The 25,209-nt window shown below is 50.1% G+C and overlaps 1 protein-coding gene and 1 long non-coding RNA gene across 9 annotated transcripts in view; one reads left to right on the top strand and one right to left on the bottom strand.

The window, feature by feature from the left end:
• Window positions 1-24,952, top strand: part of BNC1 (basonuclin 1) — a 73,618-nt gene extending 48,666 nt beyond the window's left edge. For all 8 annotated transcript variants that reach the window (XM_053888623.1, XM_053888622.1, XM_053888624.1 and 5 more), the window contains 4 exons: window positions 11,671-11,770; window positions 13,048-13,283; window positions 15,458-17,286; window positions 22,631-24,952. In XM_053888623.1, coding sequence (XP_053744598.1) covers window positions 11,671-11,770; window positions 13,048-13,283; window positions 15,458-17,286; window positions 22,631-23,315 — 2,850 coding nt within the window. In that variant the 3' untranslated portion in view covers window positions 23,316-24,952. The remainder of the gene's footprint in view (window positions 1-11,670; window positions 11,771-13,047; window positions 13,284-15,457; window positions 17,287-22,630) is intronic.
• On the bottom strand, window positions 18,149-24,717 carry LOC128772695 (uncharacterized). The gene is made up of 2 exons (XR_008416854.1): window positions 24,648-24,717; window positions 18,149-18,853 (listed from the first exon to the last, which is right to left on the bottom strand). It is a non-coding gene; the product is annotated as an uncharacterized LOC128772695 (long non-coding RNA).
• Window positions 24,953-25,209: the final 257 nt, after the last annotated feature.

The raw sequence follows: 25,209 nt of genomic DNA on the forward strand, positions 1-25,209 counted from the left end.
GAATGAATCATGTGAGGTTTTGACAAATTCAAAAACTTTATTCTCTGCTGTCATTGACCAGTCGAGCTGTCGAATTTTATTCCCTGATGAACACATACACCCCCTAGGACAGATACTGGGAGTTCCTCAGCTTTGTATCCCCGGGAGGCTCCTTGTAATTATCAGTACGTAGTAGATGCTTTAAAAACAAATGAGAACCACCACCGCCAACAAAAGCAATTTGTTAAGTAAATTTGTATCACTTCGTTAACTACTCATGCGGAAAGATGGCATGAACGTCTGGTCTTGTGTCTCTCCCTAGGTGGGCTTCCGTCCAATGCTGCCAGCTGCCTCCTACGAGAAGCCCACCTGGCCTTTCTCTTCTCTTCCTCCCAGTTGTCCTTGTTGCCCGTCTGGCAAATGATGATACTGCGTTCAGAATCCTAGTTGTGCCTCTGCAAATTGGTGTATGTAATGAAAACAGTGGAAAACTTAAAAATCGAAAGAAGTTAGAGAAAAAATGGGAGGAGAAGAGGTAGGGAGCAAAAAAAAAAAGGCAAATTCTCCTAAAAGAAGCAGCACAGAATGTATCTAAGAGGTGGAGACCTCCCCCCACCCCTCCTTGAATGATGCAATTTCCGGAACCCCGAAGGCTGTCTCTGCAGCCACAGAGAGAATGGGGGTGACAATTTTGCTGTAAGTGAAGAGAAACCAGGTCCCCTCCCCATAAGCTGAGGGTGGTCCAGCTGCCTTAGGAGGTGTTTCGTGTTATAGATCCTGACTGGCACGGTTTGATCTGCACCAGACTCTTCTGAGACTCAAACATACTAACAATCGTCTGTATCAGCATTTAAAAACGCGGCTTGGAAAAACTTGAAGTAGTTTTATTCTAAAGCCTAATGACTTCAAAAGTGATTTGTGATTTAGCAGATTGGGTCCTTTGGCTTTTTATGATCCTTATCACCGAGAATCTGGCACAGCCTTGGAATCTCACACTTAAGAGAGGGCAGCAGGCTCTAAACTTGGCCTTGGTGATTTCTCCTAGTTAGGCATTTTTACACGATTTTTATGTGGCCCTCTCCATCGCCAGCAGACAGCCTGTGTATAAATTAGGAACTACTTTTGGCTGCTAGTAAAGGCTCCCAATAACAGTCGCCATCCTTCCTGCGCAGCCGTCCCCCAGGGCATGACCGCAGAGTTGCCTCATGGTCACAAAATGGCATCTCAAGTCCAACCATCATATTCTTATCCCAGGATGGAAGGAGGAGGACAGCAAAGAGGTATCCCAGCTGACTCAGCTCCCATTTACAAGGGGTTTTCTGTAAAGCTCCGCCTGGTAACTCCTACTGGGATACCATCGGCCAGTACTTCGTCACCTGGCCCCCAGCAGAGACTCAGAAGGGAAGATGAGACGAAAGGCTATGGGGTGGGCATCTGTAATTCGGAAGCACCGTGCCGCTGCCGTCTCGATTCATTCATTACTCTCTCAGATAACACCAGTGCAGGGCTTACGAAGGATCCGGCCCCCTGCTAGCAGCTGGGTGTTGGTTTGGGGTTTCAGCTGGTCCCTTGCCTGTTTTTGGAGCGATTCATCGTGCAGTAGCTTTTATGGAGGGTTTTGTAATAGGTATTTTTGGTAGCTCTGTCAGTGGAGGAGTCAGACCACCAGAGCCCAGAGGACCCACGAACCTTGCTGTGATTCAACACTCTGGTTGTACCGATCGGTCTCTGCAATTCTTACCTGTGTATCCTCATTAATATGGCTGATAGCCCTCCAGGGTGGGCAGAAACAGATATCCAGCCTGTTTCAGTCAGACTCCAAGGCATGGAGCTGAAGGTTTGGTGGTTTAATGGGAAGTAAGACCTAAGTCACCTGAAGCCACCAGGACCCTTTACCACCTCCCCGGGAAAGAGGCTCATTGTGGCGAGGGGCGAGGCATGCAGGCTCCCCACCTCTGCCTCGGGAAGTAATCGTTTCAACAGGCAAATCATACTCATTTCATATCTGTTTTCAAAGGATTACTGAGAACAAACTCCAGACTCCTCGGCCTGCCCCACAAGGTCCTCTGCAGAATGCTTCCTGCCACCTCTCTGACCCACATTTCCTACCATTAACCTTACTCACTCCGTCTGCATAGGTTCTGGCTCCTTTTCTGTTCCTGAGCACTCAGCCTCTTTTGTGCCTCAGGGCCTTTGCACATGTCATGCCCTCTGCCCTAAAACCTTTCCTCCCTCTCCAGGTCTTCACTGGCTCCTAGCCATCCCTTGATTCTGTTCAAATGTCACCACTTCAAAAATCTTCGGTGATGACCTTATCTAAAAGGCACTTACTGGGGGCGCCTGGGTGGCTCAGTCGGTTAAGCGTCTGACTTCGGCTCAGGTCACGATCTCGCGGTATGTGAGTTCGAGCCCCGCGTCGGGCTCTGTGCTGACTGCTCAGAGCCTGGAGCCTGTTTCAGATTCTGTGTCTCCCTCTCTCTCTGACCCTCCCCCTTTCGTGCTCTCTCTCTGTCTCAAAAGTAAATAAACGTTAAAAAAAAATTTTTTTTTTAAATAAAATAGAATAAAATAAAAGGCACTTACTGGGGCACCTCCTGGGTGGCTCAGTTGGCTGAGTGTCTGACTCTTGGTTTCGGCTCAGGTCATGATCCCAGGGTCGTGGGATCCCGCCAGCCCCACGGCAGGCTCCACACTAAGTGTGGAGCCTGCTTGGGATTCTCTTTCCCTCTTCCTCTCACCCTTGCTCACTTCCTCTCTCTCTCTCAAAAAAAAAAAATAGTTCTTAAAAATATTGAAAAGGCACTTACTTATACCCCATCCCGCCATGCCACCCAGTAAAATTGCTGGCATCGTTCTGTGTCGTTTTTTCATAGCACTAGCTTCCTGGGAAATGGTGCGGATTATTTACTTGTTTATTTTCTGTCTCCTCGGGATTATGCCCCTGGAGGGCAGGGACCTCGCCCGTCTTCTTCAACACTTTAACCCCCGGAGTTTCGAACAAACAGTTCCTGGCTCATTAATGTTCAGTAACTGCTTATTCATTTATTATGAAGTCTCTTGAGAGTGTGAAACTTTGGTGTCCTCACTGCAGGATGATAATGCCTCAGTCTCCGAGCTGCCGTAGGCATTAGATGAAACCGTAAGTGTAAGTGTGGTTAGCACCGAATATGGATGTTTCAAGGTATACCCTGCCTCCAGTGTCCAGATTGGAGACGACCCTGATAGCCCGCAAGTTCCTTGGCTCCCTCAGCCTTAGGATGGGGATAGTATTACCTACCTCCCAGGGAGGTTGGAAGAAAAAAATGAGACAGTGCACGAGCATGCTTCGTGCAATACCTCGCACGCGGTTAAGTGCTCAGGAAAGCTCACCAACCGTGCGACTTTGGGAAAATCACTGACCTTCCGTATAAATATGAGTTTCCTGAGAATAATCCCCTCCCCACGACGACGTAGGGAGGGTTACGTGAGAGCACCTGTTAAGTCACGCTACCACGCGGAGGGCAGACGCCGGAAGGACACCTCGCCCCACCGTTGGCCTCAGAAGCATCTGGTAGAACTTTCCGTGATGACGGGCGCGTTCTCTATCTCCACCATCCAGTGTGGTGGCCGCTAAACCACATGCGTCTGCTGAGCGCCCGAAACGTGGCTGGTGTCACCAAAGAATTGAACTTGTAATTCTGTCTTATTATAATCAGCGTAAGTAGCCACATTTAAATTTGGGCATTTGAACGACTTAGACGGTAGCGAGCGGCCACCGTATTGGACGGGGCAGAGTGAGGACCGGGAGCCGACGCAGCTGCCCGGCCGGTACGCAGTTCGATCCTGTGTCTAAGCCGCTTCACAGACGGCTCCCCTCAAAGAGGCAACCCCGTGGACCTGGAAACCCCCAAGGGTCTTGCTGAAATTGTGTGAAATTTTGTTCCTTCCTCTTCCCGTCTCTCCCTGAGACTCTCCCCGTTGAAGTCCTTATCTTGAGTGATAGGAAAACGTCTGCACGTACAGGAGATGAAATCGGCTTTGAAGCGGAGGGACACTCGTTATTCTGCAGCTCCGTCGTTCAAACCCCCTCGGAGGCCTGCACCGTCCAGCGGTGGATGTCCGTGCGGGTACCCGCTGCTGCTGGCGAGTCAAGGCAGCCTGTCCTGACCGGACGCCTGGTCCCCAAGCTGGACGTAGAGCAGGGAAAGGAGGGAGGGACGGACAGACCCTCACACAGAACCTAAAAACGAGGTCCCAGCTTTCCATCCCGACGCTGCAGGTAACCACTCGTCTGTCACATGCCAGGGGCATCGGTCATGTCTGGAGCACAAGTGACAGTTACGGACAAGCACGCCAGAACCTGGGATGTTGATTGGTGGCACATCAAAGTGTCTGGTAACAATTCAGAAATAGTCTGATTAAAATGAGTGCGTAAAGGGGCGCCTGGGTGGCTCCGTTGGTGGAGCATGAAACTCTTGACCTCGGGGTCAAGCCCCACGTTGGGTGTGGAGATTACTTAAAAAATAAAATAAATTAGGGGCGCCTGGGTGGCTTAGTCGGTTAAGCGTCCGACGTCAGCTCAGGTCAAGATCTCACGTTTCGTGAGTTCGAGCCCCGCGTCGGGCTCTGTGCTGACAGCTCGGAGCCTGGAGCCTGCTTCGGATCCTGTGTCTCTCTCTCTCTCTGCCCCTCCCCTGCTCATGCTCTTTCTCTGTCTCTCAAAGATAAGCAAACGTTAAAAAAAAATTTTTTTAAATGAGTGCATAAAAAAGCAATCATCATGTCTTGATGAGTTCAGAATGTTGTAAAACATCTGCTTTATGTTTCCGAAGAATGGAACGAGTATTAGGATTCCTAAGGAAAGGATGTACATTTTAAGAGTTTTCCGTATTGATTTGCATGAGTACTTTTCATCCTGTAATTAGAATTTTCGGGTTTGATTTCATTTTAGAAGTGTTAATTTGTCTTTAAATAACAGTGCTATAATTTTTGCCACATTGTGGGAATTCCGATATGAGTGGGAAAACCCTGGGCCCTTAATATCAGAAGTTTTCTTAAGGCACTGTAATTAGCTTTTTTTTTTAGTTCATAAATAATTTCTCTGAGATTTATCTCCATGGATGTATAATGAGCTTTATTAAGCCTTATTCAAATAGGTTCATACAGAGCCACATGAATATTTCTTATAAAACAGCATTCATGGGGCGCCTGGGTGGCTCAGCTGGTTGAGCGTCTGACTCTGGCTCGGGTCATGATCCCATGGTCTGTGAGTTCGGGCTTCACGTCGGGCTCTGTGCTGACAGCTCGGAGCCTGGAACCTGTTTCAGGTTCTGTCTCTCCCTCTCTCTCTGCCCCTCCCCTGCTCATGCTCTCTCTCTCTCTCTCTCTCCCCCTCTCAAAATACATAAACATTTTTAAAAAACAGCATTCATACATTGGGTTTATGTCCCAATAGGTACAAATGTGTCCCTAAACTAGAAGCTGCTAAAAGCGAATAGTCAGGATAGGTCAGTGGGTCTTGACCGCAGTCTGGAAAGATTTGGGGTTTTCGCAACCGTAAGAGGGAGATGCGTTTCTGTGGCATCGGTGGGCAGAGACTGGGGACATAGCAGTCATTCCACAGCACACAGGACAGCCACCGCCACCAAGAATTATTGGACTCAAAATGTCAATAATGCTGAAGTTGAAAAACCCTGAGTCAGATGTCAAGAGATACAGAAAAAGTGAGTTTGAATCTCAGGCTATGAAATGTGCCTGGAGTTGTTTCGTCTGAAGTTTCATCGTGCTGGGCCCGAGGTAGGATCACCCAGAGTTTCCTGAGGCTTTGCCTGAGTGAGAGCCTTTTAAGCAGAATCTTCAGGAGGGAGAGGAAGTATGTGCTGAAGCACGTCTTTTTTTCTCTGATTGGAGCAGGGTCCTACTTTCTGCATCAGTGAATGTGAATTTTCTGTGTATACTTCCAGCATCTTGCTGGCAAAGGATGAATGGCATCTTGAGGGACAGGATCCCCAAATAAGAATTTTTCTGCTTTTAAAAATCCTTTGAGGGGCACCTGGGTGGCTCAGTCCGTTAAGCGTCCGACTTAGGCTCAGGTCACCGTCTCGTGGATTGTGGGTTCGGGCCCTGTGTTGGGCTCTGTGCTGACAGCTCGGAGCCTGGAACCTGCTTTAGATTCTATGTCTCCCTCTCTCTCTGCCCCTCCCCTGCTCATGCTCTGTCTCTCTCTGTCTCTCAAAAATAAAGAAATGTAAAAACAAAATGAAACTTCCTTTGAAACAGCCCTGTCGATGGGAAGGTAGGTTGTGAAATATTGCAGAGGCTTAGTGCGGGATATGCTGGTAGCCGTGGAGAATACAGAGGGCTGCTTCCTTGGTCAGCTGGCGTTCAGAGCCGCAGGGACGTTTGAGAATCCGGACAGCATATTAGGTGGGCTCCAAACAAAACTAAGGGTGCCTTTCCAGTTCTTGGGACGGTGTGTAACAGGCATTAAACCGGTCCTCATTTTTCTCCTCCCAGTTGAGATAACTATGTAATTACGTGTATAGGAATATAGACGTATGCGTCTGTGTATTTAACACATCCGTTTACATGTACAGGAGTAGAATCTCTGTAGCCAGAAGGTGAAATAATTTCTGGCTCTAAAGCAGTATTTCTCAATCTTTTTGTCATTACTCCCCGTATACCCGAGGAGCCTAGATTTTTTATTTTCCTAATTGTGCCCCCCCCTGCCCACCCAGGGAAGTTTTAGTATTATACCACATTCCGGTGTTCTGTTTATGTATGTGTTTCTGTGCTTTATATATATATACCTCCTCCCCCCAAGGCCAGTGTTCACCGCCTCGGGATGGTATCACCCCGGAGGAGAAGGCATGGATTATTACCATAAGAGGACGTTGTGATCACAGGGAGTTCTCTGTAGGATATTGGATGGCTTTACAAAGAGCAAACGTGTTTTCTGTTTTCCGATAGCCTCTGGGAGGGATCGGGTAACGCACTGCTGTGGGCCGTGTACCTCCGTTATGAACAGCCCTGTTCCTTCGCCTGAGAAGCTCTTGTCTGATTGATCTGCTCGGGCCCATTGTAATCCAAAGGGAGTCATAGATAACCGTCAAATCAGGGAGATTTTTAACCTGTATTTAAGCCAGCTCACTGATTTTTTAAAAAAATTTTATTTTGGGAGTGCCTGGGTGGCTCAGTCGGTTGAGCTTCTGCTCAGGTCATGATCTCATGGTTTGTGGGTTCGAGCCCCGCGTCGGGCTCTGTGCTGACAGCTCGGAGCCTGGAGCCTGCTTCGGATTCCGTGTCTCCCTCTCTCTCTGCCCTTCCCCCACTGGTGCATGCGTGCGCGCTCTCTCTCTCTCTCTCTCTTAAATGTTTATTTATTTTTGAGAGAGACAGAGTGCAAGCGGGGGAGGGTCAGAGAGAGAGGGAGACACAGAATCCGAAGCATGCTCCAGGCTCTGAGCTGCCAGCACAGAGCCCGACGTGGGGCTCAACCTCATGGACTGCGAGATCATGACCCGAGCTGAAGTCGGACGCCCAACCGCCTGAGCCACACAGGCACCTCTAAAAAAACTTTTTAATAAAAAAATAAGACTTTATTTTTTAGAACACTTTCAGGTTCACAGCAAAATTGAAAGTACAGAGATTTCCCATATACCCCCTGGCCCCGCACATGGACAGCGACCCCCTCCTTATCCACATCCCCCACCGGAGGGTACATTTGTGACAATTGATGAACCCACTTAGACATGTCATTATCACCCAGAGACCACAGTTTACGTTAGAATCCACTCTTGGTGTTGTACCCCCTCTGGGTTCAGGCAAGAGTATAATGACACATATCCGTCATTATAGTATATCGCACAGAGTATTGTCATTGCCCAAATATCCTCTGTGTTCTGCCTGTTCACAGCCCCCTGCCCTCACCTAACCCCGGTCAAGCACGGAGCTTTTTAGTGCCTCCATAGTTTCGCCTTTTCCAGAAGGTTCATGTAGCTGGAATCACATAGTGGGTGGCCTCTTCAGACTGCCTTCTCTCCTTTAGCAATATGTATTTAAGGTTCCTCTGTGTCTCTTCATGGCTTGATACAACTCGTGTCTTTTTAGCACTGAACGACATTCCGTTGTCTGGATGGACCGTAGTTCACTTATCCATTCACCCCCTGAAGGACATCTTGGTGCTTCCAAGTTTTGGCAGTGATGACTAAAGCTGCTGTAAAACATCCACGTGCAGGTTTTCGTGTGGACGTACACTCCAGGGAACAGAATTTCTGGGTCAGACGGTGAGGGTACGTTTGGCTTGGTAGGAAGTCACCAGACCGTCTTCCAGAGTGGCTGCACCATTTTGCATTCCCACCAGCAGTGAGCGAGCGTCTCTGTTGCTCTCCTCGTGAGCATCTGGTATTGTCAGTGTTCTGGACTTTGTTGTTTTTTTTTTTATAAATTTTTTTTTAACATTTATTTATTTTTGAGACAGAGAGAGACAGAGCATGAATGGGGGAGGGGCAGAGAGAGAGGGAGACACAGAATCAGAAGCAGGCTCCAGGCTCTGAGCCATCAGCCCAGAGCCCGACGCGGGGCTCGAACTCACGGACGGTGAGATCGTGACCTGAGCTGAAGTCGGACGCTTAACCGACTGAGCCACCCAGGCGCCCCTGGACTTTGGCCATTCTAATCAGAGTGTAATGGCCTGGTTTCTTCAGTAATATTTTTATTAAGACAATTTACTTACCATAAAATTTACCCTTATAAAGTATCCAATGGAGTGGTTCCACTGTGCTCCCCAGAGATGTGCAAGCATCCATCTCCTTCACCTTAAAAAAGCAACTTGGCCAAAATTTAAAAAAAAAAATTTTTTTCAATGTTTATTTATTTTTGAGAGAGAGAGAGAGAGCATGAGTAGGGAAGGGGGGGGGCAGAGAGAGAGGGAGACACAGAATCTGAAGCAGGTTCCAGGCTCCGAGCTGTCCGCAGAGAACCCGATACAGGGCTCGAACTCACGAACCGAGATTGTGACCTGAGCCGAAGTCAGACACTCAGCCGACTGAGCCACCCAGGCTCCCCACCGCTGGTCAAAATTTAAAACATCTGTGCTTCAAAGAACACCATGAGGGACGTGAAAAGATAATCCATGGGTGGGAGGAAATATTTGCAAATCATAACCTGTTCAGGGACTTGTACCAAGAGTATATAAAGAACTCTTACAACTCAATACTAAAACACAACCCAATTGAAAAATGAGCAAAGGATCCGAATAGATGTGTCCCTAGGGAGGATCTACAACTAAATGGGCGATGAGCTGCTGAAAAGATGCTGAATGGCATTAGCCGTCAAGGAAATATGAATTAAAACCACAGTAAGAGACTACTTCATACCCAGTGGGATGGCTGTTACAAAAAAGACAGACAACAAGTGTTGGGGACGTGGAGACATCGGAACCCTCGTGCATCACCGGAGGGGATACAGAGTGGTGCGGCCACTTTGAAAAACCATTTGACAGCTTCTTAAAACGTTAAGCAGAGTTACTACACGGTAACCCAGCAATTCCACTCCTAGGAATGTACCCGGAAGAAATAGAAGTGGATACGTATGTCCACCGTCAAGTTTGTATGCAGGACTCCTTCTGGGGGTGATGGAGACGTTCCGAAATCAGATCATGATGTTGGCACAACTGCGCACGTGCTAGAAATCACAGATGGTGCACTCTAAGTGGCTGAATGGTAGAATTCTGTCTCAATTTAAAGCTGTGTTTTGGGGCGCCTGGGTGGCTCGGTCCGTTGAGCGTCCCTCTTCGGCTAAGGTCATGATCTCACGGTCCATGGGTTCGAGCCCCGCGTCATGCTCTGTGCTGACAGCTCGGAGCCTGGAGCCTGCTTCAGATTCTGTGTCTCCCTCTCTCTCTGCCCCTCCCCCGCTCATGCTCTGTCTCTCTCTGTCTCAAAAATAAATAAAAACGTTAACAAAATTGTAATTTTTAAAAAAAAGCTATTTTTAAAAAGATCAGAATAGGGGTGACCGGGTGGCTCCATCAGTTAAGCTTCTGACTCTTGATATCAGCTTGGGTCATGATGTCACGATTCATGAGATCGAGCCCCACGTCAGGCTCTTTGCTGACATCACAGAGCCTGCTTGGGATTCTCTCCCTCCCTCTCTCTCTGCCCCTTCCCCGCTCTCTCTCTCAAAATGAATAAATAAACTTTTAAAAATATATAAAATAAATAGACGAGCACAAACAAAAAGAATATCTCCACCCCCCCCCCCCACTGCCACCCATTAACCGTCCCTCCTCCCCACCTGCACAGCCCCTGGTAATGTCAGGAGATTGGCCTCATCTTGATATTTCATGTAAATGGAATCGTGCAACCTGTGACGTTTTGTCCTTGGTTTGTTCCGCTTAGCATCTTTCCCTGCGTGCTGTAGCACCGGCAGCACCTTGTTCCTTTCCACGGCCTAATAATACTCCATCGTGTACCCATTCATCAGTTGACGGACATTGGGGTTGTTTCTGCTTTCGGGCCACTATAAGTGTTATGCTGCTGTGAACATTCAGGCACCAGGTTTTATGTGGGCCTGTCTTTTCATTTCTCTTGGGCATGTGCCTAGGGGTGGGACTGCCAGGTCATATGGGAACCCCGTGTTTAACTTCTGGAAGAACCGTCAGACTGCTTTCCAAAGTGTCTGTACCGTTTGTACAATCCCGGCAGCAACTGATTTTTAAGTGAAGACTAGTTATACACTCCTTACGCTGAGTTTCCCGAGTCCTGGGATGGAGTCTACCCTTCCCTGTCCCCAGACGGCACCGCAGCCCCTCAATTGGAAGATGGAGGAACCCCCCAAATGCACACACGCACTCCCCAGGTTCAGGGCTCTCCGGAATCGTGTGGATTCCACCCAGTGGCTATTCCCCGGAGCCTCCGTGTCGGGACTCCTGTGAGAGCTTTCTCTCTTTAGTAATAACGTTATATTCTTCAGGCCTCTATCCCCTTTTGAGGAATTCATCTTAGAAATATACGGGAACCTTGTTCTTAGTACTAGAACTTAGCTGACAAGAACCTCCCTGTCTTCTCTTTCAGCCGTGTGTCTGCACACCGGGCACCCCCGCCGTGCTCCCCACTGCACACCGGGCACCCCCACACACGCACAGCACTTGAACGTGCAGCTGGGCGTGTGCACAGGGCTGTGAGCCACACAGCCCAGAGGGTGGAATCAGGGAGTCGTCCTCAGTGTGGTTGGCCACATCGTGTCCACCATCTGGGCGGACTTTTAGCCTCTACCACACGTTGAGGGGGTAACCACGTCCACATTTGGATAATTCTCCATTCAGATCACACTCTTTCAGATCATCCAGGGCGGCCCCTGTGTCACCGTCCAGGGCGACTGCTTTGGTCAACATAGAGACTGGCGAAAATAGGACTGTTCACCCCTCCCGTGCTCTTAGTAACAAGCAAGGTGTCCCCTCCCAGCCGGCGCTCTCCTCTTACGGAACTGGTTCCCGGCCCATTGTCGCATGCAGAGCAGCTGGTGACGTGTTCCCCGCCTCCCGGGCCGCTGCTCGTCTTCCCGGGGCACTGCGTACCCGCCTGGGTCTGGGACACGGCGGGCACGCGCTGCTCGGCGAATGTCACTGAATGAAGGACCGACCGCGTGGTGTTCGGCAAAGCCCTGCGTGTGTCACTCACGCTCCCCGTGGGCCTGTGTTCTCTCCCGCAGGCTATCGGCTGCACTCTCAACTGTAGCTGCCAGAGTTTCAAGCCGGGGAAGATCAACCACCGCCAGTGTGAGCAGTGCAGACACGGATGGGTGGCCCACGGTAACTATGTGTCCTCTTCCCGTGGCCTGTCGTGCCCCCTCGGAATAACCTAGAGTGGTTTGGGAACGGCTAACGTTAAATCCCTTCCCAGACGGCGAACCCTTGTGTGTGGCCCCGATCTCTGGCTAACAGGCCAGGAGCTTTGTGTACGATCCCTTTGAAGCTGAACGACCCTGCGTGAGGGGTGTGCTGGGTCATTCTGCAGCGACAGCAGCTCATGCAACGGCCTCCAAGGTTGCCAGATACAACCCAGAATGCTCAGTTAAATGTGAATTTCAGAGACACAACAACTTAAGCTTAACTGTGTCCCCGTGAATATTTTGAGTATAAACGTATCCCACTCGCTCACTGTTCACGTGAAATCCACGTTCGTGTGTAGCTGGGCGTCCTGTATCTCAGTTTGCCAAACCCCAGAACCCCACTCCAGCCCTGTGCAGCTGCTGAGTACTTGCAACGTGACTGGTGTGGCTGAAGGACTCCATTTCCAGTTTGATTGAATTTAATGAATGAAATAGTTTAATAAGGTAAAAATAATTCAGTAAAGTTAAACACGTAATAAATTTAAGCACCTGTGCGTGCCTGATCTGATGACTGTCACATTGGACGGCATAGATTTCGGTGGCTTAAATCGGCAGAGCCTGATGACTTGGACGACAAGGCAGAGCCTGGTGACAGACGAGGGCACGAGCCCAGATCTGTCAGATCTTCACCGGCAGACCCTGTTCTTCCTGATTTTTCTATCTTTTGATTATGCACCTGCTGCATTTGTCTTCACTCCTTGTCCTTGCGTCTGTCCTATGTGGGGCTATTTCTTACTCCTTAGGGATGCCACAGGGAAGAAAAAAGATTCTCAAGCCGGGCCATTTTATTTTAGAAGTTCTTGTGAATAATTTAGAGCCTGATAGCTCTTACGATGGTTAATCAAAGGCGCCTACGTGGCTCAGTCGGTTAAGTGTCCAGCTCTTAATTTCGGCTCAGGTCATTATCTCATAGTTCATGAGTTTGAGCCCCACGTCGGGCTCCATGCTAACAGCACAGAGCCTGCTTGGGATTCTCTCCCTCCCTCTCTCTCTCTGCCCCTCCCCTGCTCACGCACTCACTCTCTCCCTCAAAATAACTTAAAAAAAAAAAAAAGATTGTTAACATTTGCATATTACTGTTTTTTTCTGTTGGAACACATACCTGAGAGCTCACACTAGCCTGCCACCTTCTCCGTGTTTCTCTTAGAAGTCGGATCTTTACAAATGGACTTTCTTTTCTTCAATTTGATTTTTCAGCTCTAAGCAAGCTGAGGATCCCTCCCGTGTATCCCACAAGCCAGGTGGAGATTGTCCAGTCCAATGTGGTGTTTGACATCAGCAGCCTCATGCTGTACGGGACCCAGGCCATCCCTGTTCGCCTGAAAATCCTACTGGACCGGCTCTTCAGTGTGTTGAAGCAAGATGAGGTTCTCCAGATTCTCCATGCCCTGGACTGGACCCTTCAGGATTATATCCGTGGATATGTGCTTCAGGTATGGTGAGCGTGGCCATGGTTCTTCTGGAACGTCGTCTCGAATCCACGTTCCAGTAAACGATGGAACCCGGTCGCCTGTAGTGCTCCAGTCATTGGTGGGCATCGTTCCCTTAAATATTTTTCCTGGGGTGCCTGGGTGGCTCAGTTGGTTAAGCATCTGACATCTGACTCTTGGTTTCAGCTCAGGTCACGATCTCACGGTTTCGGGAGTTCGAGCCCATGCTGGGCTCTGCACTGACAGTGTGGAGTCTGCTCGGGATTCTCTGTTCTCTTCCTCTGTCTCTGCCCCTCCCCTGCTCATGCTGTCTCTGTCTCTCCCAAAATAAAAAATAATAATAATAAACTTAAAAAAATCTTTTTAAAAACTTTTTCCAATGGCTTAAGCCCCCACCTCGTGTTCTGGGGAAAACGCAGTGCTTTCCCCCAGATACCCGTGAAACTTCCGGACGTGGGAGCAATTACATGTTCTCTGACTCAGATTCCACCGAGCCAGCCCTCCTGCAATGAAGCGTTTGCCCCACGTTACTGTCGCCAAGCCACCTACTGACACAAGGCCCTGCCTGTGCCAGATTTTACTGAGGGTGTGGGTGGGGGAGAACGGGAGTTCCAGAACCACACGGCGGACAGTTACGGCTTCATGCTGCCCCACTTCTGGTCTTCCTTCCCGGGCTCCACCCTCCTGGGATGTGTCTGCCTTCCGGCTCCCGCTCGTTCTCTCGCTCCTGGACTCCCTTCCGGCCCCCGCACGTGTTCTCATCTCTCGGCTGTGCCGTGCCCTCCTCCCCTTCTCCCTTTCCGTTATTTTGCAGAGTAGTCTTACCTCCTCCTCGACCAGGTCGTGGAGGTAGGCCTCACGTGTCATATCTGCAAGCAAAGGACATCTTTCCTGGTACGAATGGTAGCATTTCTCTGACATCTGACACAGCTGCAGCTTTTTTCTTGCTTTGACATTTTCTTGCTTTGACATCCATGCTAGGAAATGTCACAATTTCCCTGAAACGGGGATGATTAGACATTCGCTTCAGTCTCCTCCAGGTAGGCCGTCATTAACACGAACACTTACAACCATTTATCGACCTGGACCTTCTTCCTGTAAAATCTCACAAGGCAGGTCAATTATCCCCATTTTCCAGCTGAAAAGCCAGAGGCTCCAAGTGCCTCTGAATCATGGCCAAAGCCACTCAGGTCATACGTGGCCAACCCAGGATTTGAACCCGTTTCTTTCTAACCCCGATGCCCACAGTATTCCTCTGAAGGCATATTTGCTCACCTTGGATACAGGACCCCCAGCAGGCTCAAAGCAACCTTTTATGTAGAGTAGCATTATGATCTTACATTATGACATAGATCAATATTTAATGATCCTAATAATCTTGCTTTCTAGTGTTGGGATTAAAAATATGGAATCAATTACCTTGAACCTCTAGTACATCAAAAATTTATGATGTTACATCCCTCATCATCTTCAGAACTCTTACATGCATTGTGAAAGATCTCAGTAGGCCATCAAATACATGTTCTGTGATAAAATATTTATTGTAGTTTTGGGAAAAGTTAGGCCTTGCTAGAGTTTGAAAGATCTCCAACACTCCAGTGTAATTAAATCTGTGCTTTGCAAACACGGCCAGTGGATCAATACAGGTTCATTTGCTTTCTGATGTGAGTTGCTTGGGAAGATTATTAAACTCGCAGCAAAATAAATACTTGAGCTGTGCTAGGCCTGATTGCTCTGTCTATACTTTTTAGATAAAGAAGTTACTGTTGTTCAAATGATACATATTTTAATTTTGGGCGGGGGGGGGGGGGGTGGGGGGGAATTATGCCTAATGCCAGACAACCAATTGGTTTGAAGTAAGATGGAAAATAATCACTTAATTTCCCTTAGGCTTGAGTAATATAATTTTATTTCTCTCTTCTGGACCACTGCTTATAATTGGTGCAGGTTATTTTCTGCACAGAGTCTCCGGCCTAGGAGAGTAGTGTGAGTGGGGGGGGGGGGGGGGGGCCGGACTCCGCGAGCCCTGTGCTCGTCCGGGGGGGGCGTTTCGTTTTTGTTTTCCAGTATGCGCCAGGGCGCCCTGCGGTGCTCGTGGGGGCCCTGACCGCGTGACTCCTTCTAGAGAAGAAGGCGAGGAGCAGTAAAATTAATTGCGCTTTTTAATTCCGGCTCAGGATGCGTCAGGAAAGGTGCTGGATCACTGGAGCATCATGACCAGCGAGGAGGAGGTGGCCACCTTGCAGCAGTTCCTTCGTTTTGGGGAGACCAAGTCCATCGCGGAGCTCATGGCAATTCAGGAAAAAGAAGAGCGGTCCGTCATCATCCCGCCGTCCGCGGCGAACGTGGACATCAGGGCCTTCATCGAGAGCTGCAGCCACAGGGGTGCCGGCCTCCCCGCTCCTGTGGACAAGGGGAACCCCAGCAGCCTGCACCCCTTTGAGAACCTCATCAACAACATGACCTTCATGCTGCCTTTCCAGTTCTTCAACCCTGTGCCTCCCACACTCGTAGGGTCCCTGCCCGAGCAGTACGTGCTGGAGCAGGGTCAGGACCAAAGTCAGGACCCCAAGCAGGACATCCACGGACCCTTCCCCGGCAGTGGCTTCGTGACCTCCAGCTCCACGCCATTTCAGGTGGAAAGAGAGCAGTGTCTAAACTGCCCGGATCCGGTGACGAAAAAGGAAGACAACGCCCATCTGAGTGACTCCAGCCCGTACAACATCGTCACGAAGCTCGAAAGGACACAGCTGTCCCCCGAGGCCAAAGCGAAGCCCGAGAGGACCAGCCTGGGCGCGAAGAAGGGCCGGGTGTTCTGCACGGCCTGTGAGAAGACCTTCTACGACAAGGGCACGCTCAAGATCCACTACAACGCCGTCCACCTGAAGATCAAGCACAAGTGCACCATCGAGGGCTGTAACATGGTCTTCAGCTCCCTCAGGAGCCGGAATCGCCACAGCGCCAACCCCAACCCCCGGCTGCACATGCCCATGAACAGGAACAACAGGGACAAAGACCTGCGCAGCGGCCTGAACCTGGCCGCCTCGGACGGCTACGAACGCCCGGCCTTCACGGTGAGCTCTGCCGACTGCAGGCCCCTGGCCGGCTTCGGTGCGGGGGAGGCTTCCGGGGGCCAGCCGGCCTTCCCCAGCCTTGGGCAAAACGGGGTGCTTTTCCCCAACCTAAAGACGGTCCAGCCGGTCCTGCCTTTCTACCGCAGCCCGGCCACTCCGGCCGAGCTGGCGAACACGCCCGGGGTGCTGCCTTCTCTGCCTCTCCTGTCCTCTTCCATCCCGGAACAGCTGGTGTCGAACGAGGGGCCGCTGGACGCCCTTCCCAAGAAGAAATCCCGGAAGTCCAGTATGCCCATCAAAATCGAGAAGGAGACCGTGGGAATCGCCAACGAGAAGAGGCAGGCGCTCAGCTCGGATGAAGACGTGCCCCCGCGGGTGGCCCGCGGGGACGAGCCGGAGGCCTGCAGTCCTCGGTCGGACAGAGCCCCCGGGGACCAGGACACGCGGTCAGGAGGAGAGAGGGGCTGCCGCGGAGACTCGGGGACGAAGGCCGGCGGGGCCGTCAGCAGAAGCCCCGAGCAGGCCCCGCAGCGCGCGGAGAGCGAGGCGAAGCAGGAGCCCGCGGTGCCGAGGGGGCCGGACGACGGCGGCCGTGAGCTTCACCTTACACCCGGGACGGAGCCCTGCGTGCCCTTTCCGGACTACATCAGACTGCAGCAGCACCTGCTGGCCGGCGGGCTCTTGGGCGCTCTGTCCAGCAGAGGCATGGCTTTTCCTTGTTTCGAAGAGTCTAAAGAGCCGGACGTCGCGGGTCAGCGTGCACTCGGCCGGCAGAAGGAAGAAAACCGCTTCCAGTGCGACGTCTGCAAGAAGACCTTTAAGAACGCCTGCGGCGTGAAAATGCACCACAAGAACATGCACGCCAGGGAAACCCACGTGTGCACAGTGGAAGGTTGTAACGCCACCTTCCCCTCGCGCAGGAGCAGAGACAGGTAAGACACCCGTCGGTAATCGTGTCTCCCAAGGCACCGATTCTTAAACTCTACAGTGCGTCTGAGTCACCTAGAGGGCTGTTGAAACACAGACGTCTGAGCCCTGCATGTTGAATTTCTGCTTCAGCAGGTCAGGAGAAGGGGGGGGGGGGGGAGGCCCTAGAGTTTGCATTTCTGAGTTCCCAGGGGATTACCGCTCCTGCTGTTCCAGGGACCACGGTTTGAGAAACACTGTTCTACGGATCCGCATTCCCGAATTCTCAGTTCCAAATCTAAACGCCCTTGGCCACAAAACCTGATCTGAAATGACATGAGCCTGTTGCTAATCTTCTTTTTTTTAATCTCCCTACACGTGGATTTTCTTATTATATATTCCATGCAGAAATACTAATGGATTCATTATGGGGACATGAACACAATATTACAGTGTATGCAATGATTCTGCCTTTCTAAAGTCTAAGCAACTCTGAATTCAGAAACACATCTGGCCCAAATGGTTGGGGGTAAGGAATCGTGAGCTGGTCTCACATGAGGCAGTGGTGGGGAGGGGCGTTACAATCCTCAGCGTAACTTCCCCCAAACTTGTCTGCTTTTCATTTTATGATATGAAGCCCACCGGGTGAAATATTTTCTTTTATGTCTATTTAACCAGCTACGTTCAAAAAAAAGAATAGCTGCTTGATTGAAGGTTTTTAAATTATTTTTTTCAGTTTTTTCATTTTGAGAGAGGGAGGGCACGCAGCGGTGGGGAAGGGGCAGACAGAGAGGGAGAGAGAGAACCCCAAGCGACACGGGGCTCGATCGAAGTCGTGAACCGTGAGATCATGACCTGAGCCAAAATCAAGAGTCTGACGCTTCACCAGACTGAGCCACCAGGCACCCTGAAGATTTTTTAATCATTAAGATATCAAAGAACAAAGACACTTAGCAGGTTCCTTCGGGGTTTGTGATGTTGGTTGAAAAGTGAGAGTCACTGGGTACTGGGTGTTGTGAGGCACAACACAGCGTCAAGTTTGCAAAGTGCCCAGGTACAGAGCGCCTCTCATCACTCCGGGACACAGCACGGGCATTGCTGCCTTGTGTTTGCTTTTCTTCGGGAACTTGAGTCCCATAACCACCCCTCGGGCCACCTTCCTCCCCAGCCTGTGAAGGGAAGCTTGTGCGTAACCAGGAGGTGACCCCGGGAGGCTTTAAGGAAAAGACTAGCTCTCTGATGAAATGCCATATGATAAATGCTAGAGGGTTCGCAGAATATTAACCATGTTGCATTTGCTCAGACAAGCCTGACTTGAAGCAATTCAGCATCCCCGCTAGCTACCTTCGTCCAAAGCGTAACACCTGATTTCCCGAAGAGGGGGAAGGTACAGGAACTGCCCACACGTTCCTGGAGCGGGCTCGTGAGAACATACTCACCTGGAGCGAGGGGAAGAGAGCAAGGGTGGTAGGAGTTAAAATTGCCGTTTTCTCTCGCTGGCACGTTGAACCAAACCACCAGGATCCCCTGATTGGAGAACGTGCCCTTTTCCGTAATCCTCCAACAGGAGGCTTTGTTCATGACAAGGCTGTTCTGTTGAAGAAGAGATAGCTCTATCAGGCAGATTATGCTTGATATTTACGACAGCGTTCTGGCCCACAGCGCCCACCAAATTAGAAGGCCCCCTCCCCCACCACAGGAACGCATCTTGAATTCTAAATTTCAACTCCTGATGTTAGTGGTCTAGAACTAGGAAGGCATTTTGCCTAGAATCTGATTAAAATGGCACATCTTCTCTTATTTTTTTAATGTTTATTTATTTATTTTGAGAGAGAGTGAGAGAGTGAGCGGAGGGGAGGGTCAGACAGGGAGAGAGAGAGAGAGAGAGAGAGAGAGAGAGAGAGAGAGAGAGAGTCCCAAGCGGGCTCCACACTGTCAGTGCAGAGACTGATGCGGGCTCGATCTCACACACCGTGGGATCATGACCCGAGCCAAAATCAAGAGCTGGACGTTTAACTGACTGAGCCACCCGGGAGCCCCCAAAGTGGCACCATTTTAAAAGGAGCTTTGTGGGCAGGCCTGGGGCCACCCCCCTCTTCTGAGGGTCAGAGATGAGAACTCTGTTGTCAGGATAATTTTCTTCCCTTCTTAGAGCCACTGCCAGCAGCAGTCACTAGGGTCCCTCAGAAAGGGACTGTAATAGCACCCTAGATGCTTCTTTAGCCAAATATGTGTGTGTGTGTGTGTGTGTGTGTGTATGTATATACATATATATACATATATATGTATACATATGTATGTATGTATATATATGTATGTATGTATATATATGTATACATATGTGTGTATGTATATATATATATATATATATATATTCAAGAACCTTCTGTCAGGTGCTGTGGACACAGTCACTGCTCACAAAGGCCCGCGGAGGAGACAGACCAGTAAATAGGCAATTTCAGCTGAATGTGGTGCCCGCTATCATGTGAGAGATACAGGCTGCTGTGGGCACATAGTGGAGGTACCTACGGGACTCTGAGAAGTTAGGGAAAGCTTCCTGGAAGAAGGGGCATGACTAAAGCAGCAGCTCTCAGTCAGTTTGGTCTCAGAACCCCTTCACAAATTCTTAAAACCTGAGGGCCCTCAAGAGCCCTCGGTTGGGTGGTCTAGTTGGGTTTATAAGTATCAGTGTTTACTGCATTAGAGATTAAAACTGAAAAAAAAATCAATATCTCATCCCTTAAAGTAATATACATAGCATTTAATGAAAAATAAGCCCATTTTCCAAAACAAAAGCTCAATGAGAAGACTGGTTTTGTTTTTACGTTTCTGCAAATCTCTGTAACGTCTGGCTTAGCAGAAAATAGCTGCCTTCTTACATCAGCTTCTGCGTTCAACCTGTTCCAAGACCACATGTCACGTAGCCTCCGGAAAACCACAGTACGCTCGGGAAGGAACGACAGTGAAAAAGACAAATCATGTCATCACAGATCATGTCTTCGTGTCCTTATGAAGTGAGTTTTGACTTCAGGGTACCCCTGAAAGGGTCTCACGACCACTAGGGGTGCCCAGACCACACTTTGAGAACCACTAGTCTACGGAGGCAGAAACCGGGGAGGACGAGGGAGGAGGATAGGGATGGAAGTGTCAGGGAAGACACGCACGCGCGCGTGCACACACACGGCCAGCAGGCACAGCATTAGCAATCCTGGAAGCTGGAAGCTGGCACACAGGCCAGTGGGTTTTGCGTTTGTGGTAGTGACTGGTTTAAGGGCACATGGCACCCCAGGAAGGCGTAACGAGCAGGTTGGAGGATCCCACACGTTCACTCTCGGTGTTCCCGGGGGTGCTCAGGCTGACAGCTTGGCCTCGTCACGGCAGGGACCTTCCCGTGCAAGGTTCCAGCGAGCGTGTCTGTCTGACTTTTTTCTAACCACTCTTGCGTCCCGGGACCTACGTGTCAATCTAATGTCTGGTTTTCTGCCGACGCATACCTACCTGCCCCTTCAGCCCAGCACGCTGGCATAATCACAGGGCAGCAGTGCAGTTGGCAAGGCGATCCAAGACTGCGGTGCTGAGGACGTCCAGAAAAAGAACGTGCGAGGGATACGAGGGAGGAGTCGAAGAGCAGATGTTACACTTTCCTTGAAATAGGATGCAATTTCCACCCATTTCCCCACCACCCCCACCACCACGTCTTTGGAGGTTTCGAAGAGAAAATTCAATTCCTAGCTATTTGTGGAGGGGACCGTGCGTTTTTCCCAGCGTGGGCCTGGCACACGTTCTCGTCTGTCCTGGTGGGGGAGGCTCTTTTCCACTTGGAACCATTTTCCTGTCACCTGTAAGATTGTACCCCCTGCAGTCAGGACTGTTTCTGCCAGCCAGAAGTGAGCAGGGGATCTCTGAGCGAGGCCACCATTGATTGACAAGTTATGTCTAAATGATATTGTATGAGTAAGCATGTGTCATAATGGATACTCATTGTCTGCCCTTCAGGAATAATCATTGGGTAGAAGGCTGGTAGTGTGTTCAATGCTGTACTTGCAAAACTCCTGTCTGGTTTATAGTGAAACGTTGCAAATATGAACCGAACTTAGCGTTCTCTCCCTCCCTGTCTCCCTCCCTCCGTCTCTCTCTCTCTCTCTCTCTCTCTCTCTCTCTCTCTCTGGCTAGAACACACAATTTCTAGCCAATCAGGTTTGCTCACCTGTGTGAGCGCTTGACAGGTGTGTTAATGCCATAGACCATGATGCAAGCCACCCAGAAAATTGGAAATTTTCTAGTGGGCATGTTAAGAAAGTATGAAGGGGCGCCTGGGTGGCGCAGTCGGTTGGGCGTCCGACTTCAGCCAGGTCACGATCTCGCAGTCCGTGAGTTCGAGCCCCGCGTCAGGCTCTGGGCTGATGGCTCAGAGCCTGGAGCCTGTTTCCGATTCTGTGTCTCCCTCTCTCTCTGCCCCTCCCCCGTTCATGCTCTGTCTCTCTCTGTCCCAAAAATAAATAAATGTTGAAAGAAAGTATGAAAAGCTCAGGTGACGTGAGCCTTAACAATGTATTTTGTTTCATTCGGTCTATCCGAAATCTTGTCATTTCTGTGTATGTCGCAGCCACGTTTCAGGGCCTCCGTGGTCACGAATGAGCAAGCTATCGTACCGGACAGTACAGCTCTAGAAGATATTTCTTGGTTTCTTTGAAATAAAGCCCTCCACGTGGGGTGCCTGGTGGTTCAGTCGGTTGAGCCTCTGACTTCGGCTCAGGTCATGATCTCGCGGTCCGTGAGTTCAAGCCCCACGTCGGGCTCTGTGCTGACAGCTCGGAGCCTGGAGCCCGCTTCGGATTCTGTGTGTGTGTGTGTGTGTGTGTGTGTGTGTGTGTGTGTGTGTGTGTGTGTGTCTCTGCCCCTCCCCTGCTTGTGCTCTGTCTCTCTCTGTCTCTCAAAAATAAATAAACCTTAAAAACAATTTTTTTTTTTGAAATAAAGTGCTCCACTTAACTCCTTATTGGGACCAGTTTTCTCTGGGGTCCCCTGGTTGCAGGGTCCCAGGTGACTTGACCTGATCAAAGTAGTCTAGGCATTCTCTCTAGATGAGGTCCAGGAAGGTTCGTGTCCATCACGAAGTTAAGAAGTTAAGAAGGACTGCGTATTCCCAGACTCCAGACTATCCGCTTTCCTCCTCAATGCTAACTTCTGACGGGTGGTGGACAGCCCTGGGCCAGCATCCACTACACCTGCATTTCACCCCTCTCCCCTTATCATCACTTCTTCCGTGCCGCGAGCGTTTTGCGGTATCCAGCTCGTGTCTCCACTTGGAATGTTGACTGTTTCTTACAGCAGCCCGACCCATTGCTAACCATATGTTCCCTCTTGTAGACACAGTTCAAACCTAAGTCTCCACCAAAAAGTGTTGAGCCAAGAAGCACTGGAGAGCACCGAAGACCATTTCCATGCAGCCTACCTTCTGAAAGACGTGGCCAAGGAGACCTATCGGGATGTGGCTTTCACCCAGCAGGCCCCCCAGACATCTGTCATCTTCAAGGGAACGAGTCGGATGAGCAGTCTGGTTTACCCAATAACCCAAGTCCACAGTGCCGGCCTGGAGAGCTACAGCTCTGGTCCGCCGAGCGAGGGCACCATCTTGGATCTGAGTACTACCTCGAGCATGAAGTCTGAGAACAGCAGCCATTCCTCTTGGGACTCAGACGGGGCGAGCGAGGAAGGCACCGTGCTCATGGAGGACAGTGATGAGGACTGTAACGGGCCGAGCCTTGTCCCCGGGGAAGATGAGTACCCCATCTGTGTCCTGATGGAGAAGGCCGACCAGAGCCTTGCCAGCCTGCCTTCCGGGCTGCCCATAACTTGTCACCTCTGCCAAAAGACGTACAGTAACAAAGGGACCTTCAGGGCTCACTACAAAACTGTGCATCTCCGCCAGCTCCACAAATGCAAAGTTCCGGGCTGCAACACCATGTTCTCATCTGTCCGCAGCCGGAACAGACACAGCCAGAATCCCAACCTGCACAAGAGCCTGGCCGCCTCCCCGGGTCACCTGCAGTAACAAGACGGCGGAGCAGGTGTGCGAGGACACGTGTGCGGATCGGAATTCAGGAATAAGGTAGTCCAAAGAAACGTCTCCGGTTTTGCTTAACACCACTTGGGGCAAGCCAGGCAAAAAGGCTTTGAGCTGACTTCACGGTCTTGCTGCGGCAGAATGCGCAAAATACCAGCCTTGGAGGAAGTCAGCCCTGGGGCCGCGCTAAGGCCCTGTTCTCTCTCGTGGCCCAAGAGGCTTTTCCCTGACCTGGCAAAAACTGGCAGAAACACCGTTTTCCCCACGTTTGTTTACACGTTCCCTGGGAGGGCTCCAGGTCTGCAGGCTGGCAACAGGGGCCCAGGACCTGGGGGCAGCCTGATGTCAGCCTTGCACGAGTGTTAAGGGTCAGCTGAGTGTCCCGGGGAAGCAGACTGCCGCCACGGGTGAGGAGCCAGTCCCAAAGTGCGCATTTCAGTTCCTGCTTTAATGAGTCTGCCGTCCAGACTCAGGTTTGGGGAAAATGACTTTTTGAGACTATGCCTCCGTTTGGAGTGGAGAATTGCTTTTTTTTTTTTTTTTCTCTTTCCCCTCCCCCTTCAGGGGTCTCACGGACCTCCAGTTCTTAGAGGAAGCAGATTGGTTTCAACCCAGAGGAATGTGGATGTCGTTCCCAAGGATGTCCGTTCTTGCCGTGTCGTGTGCGTTCAGGAAGCTCGGGGGCGGGGGGGTGGATTTCATGCACTTAAACATCGCGGTCTTCAATTTAATTTAAAGTAATTTTGATAATATTTAACTTGTGTTTGTTACGTGAGTAGTCGGGGTGAGTGCAGACGCGTCACGGTGTGACCCCTGGGTCCCTGCTCCAGGGCAGAAGGAGTATGTCGGCCTGAACCTCAAAGCCGCTGCCCGTGGTCTTGCGGTGAACCTCGGAGTCTGGTCCCTTCTGGTCCTCCGTGGAAGGAGTGCAGGCGTGACTGTGGCAGGACCCGTTGTAAATACTCGGCCAGAGCGCTTAGAGAATACGGTTCTGATGGTTGTGGTGCATTTTTGGTATCACTGGGTCCCTCGGTCCTCACCCTTTTATAAACGTGTAAGGTTAGGATGAACTTTCCGATTTACCCGGTAGGAGAAAAATAGGGCGTTAACTGCCATACTGTACGTCTTAATATTTAACTTATTCTGAAATGTGTTCCACACCCTTGTACACATGTGCTGTTGTAGAAAGGAAGCTTAATCAGTTCCTGTGAAAAGAGACCATCTCTTGAAATTTGACATTCACGGTACTCGGCAAGCCCGTGGCAGGGAAAGAAATTGACTTCGTGTTAAGACTTCAGGTTAACCGTCTTTTAAGCTTACCGTTGATTTAAGTAATGAAAAACATCCTCAGAGAGAAGCGGGGGTTACAAGAGAGAGATTATTCCTCCTGCACAAGGGTGAAAAAAAAAAAAAGCCAACAACCTGTTACGGATTGTTTCAACATTTTTAAAAAATAAATATGACAACACTTGGTCTCTGCGTAAAGTGAAACGTATCTTTCCACCGTTTTGTTACCCAGCTGTTTATTATTCCAGTTTCCCCAAAGTGGAACCAATTTGTATACAAATGAGTTTTCTATGATTTAATAAAAATATATGCCACATGTTTTTGTTTAAAAAGGCAAACATTTGTAAGACTGGTTTTGTCATATGGACGCCGTGTTGTACACGTGCTGCGGTCATTCGCGCACACACACGCACACACACAATGAATTTTACAGAACCGAAAACCCAGGGCTGGCAGGCAGACAGGTGATAGCATCAGTAACTACAGCCACATCCAAACAGGAGTTGCAAGTATTAATGAGTTCCAAAGAAAGAGCAGTGGTTACTTCCCGGGGAAGAGGGGCTGGGTGTCAGTTTATTTTTTTTTTTAATGTTTA

The sequence above is a fragment of the Panthera pardus genome, unplaced genomic scaffold (assembly GCF_024362965.1).
Source record: "Panthera pardus isolate Hobbes unplaced genomic scaffold, ASM2436296v1 HiC_scaffold_23, whole genome shotgun sequence".
Taxonomy (NCBI): Eukaryota; Metazoa; Chordata; class Mammalia; order Carnivora; family Felidae; genus Panthera; species Panthera pardus.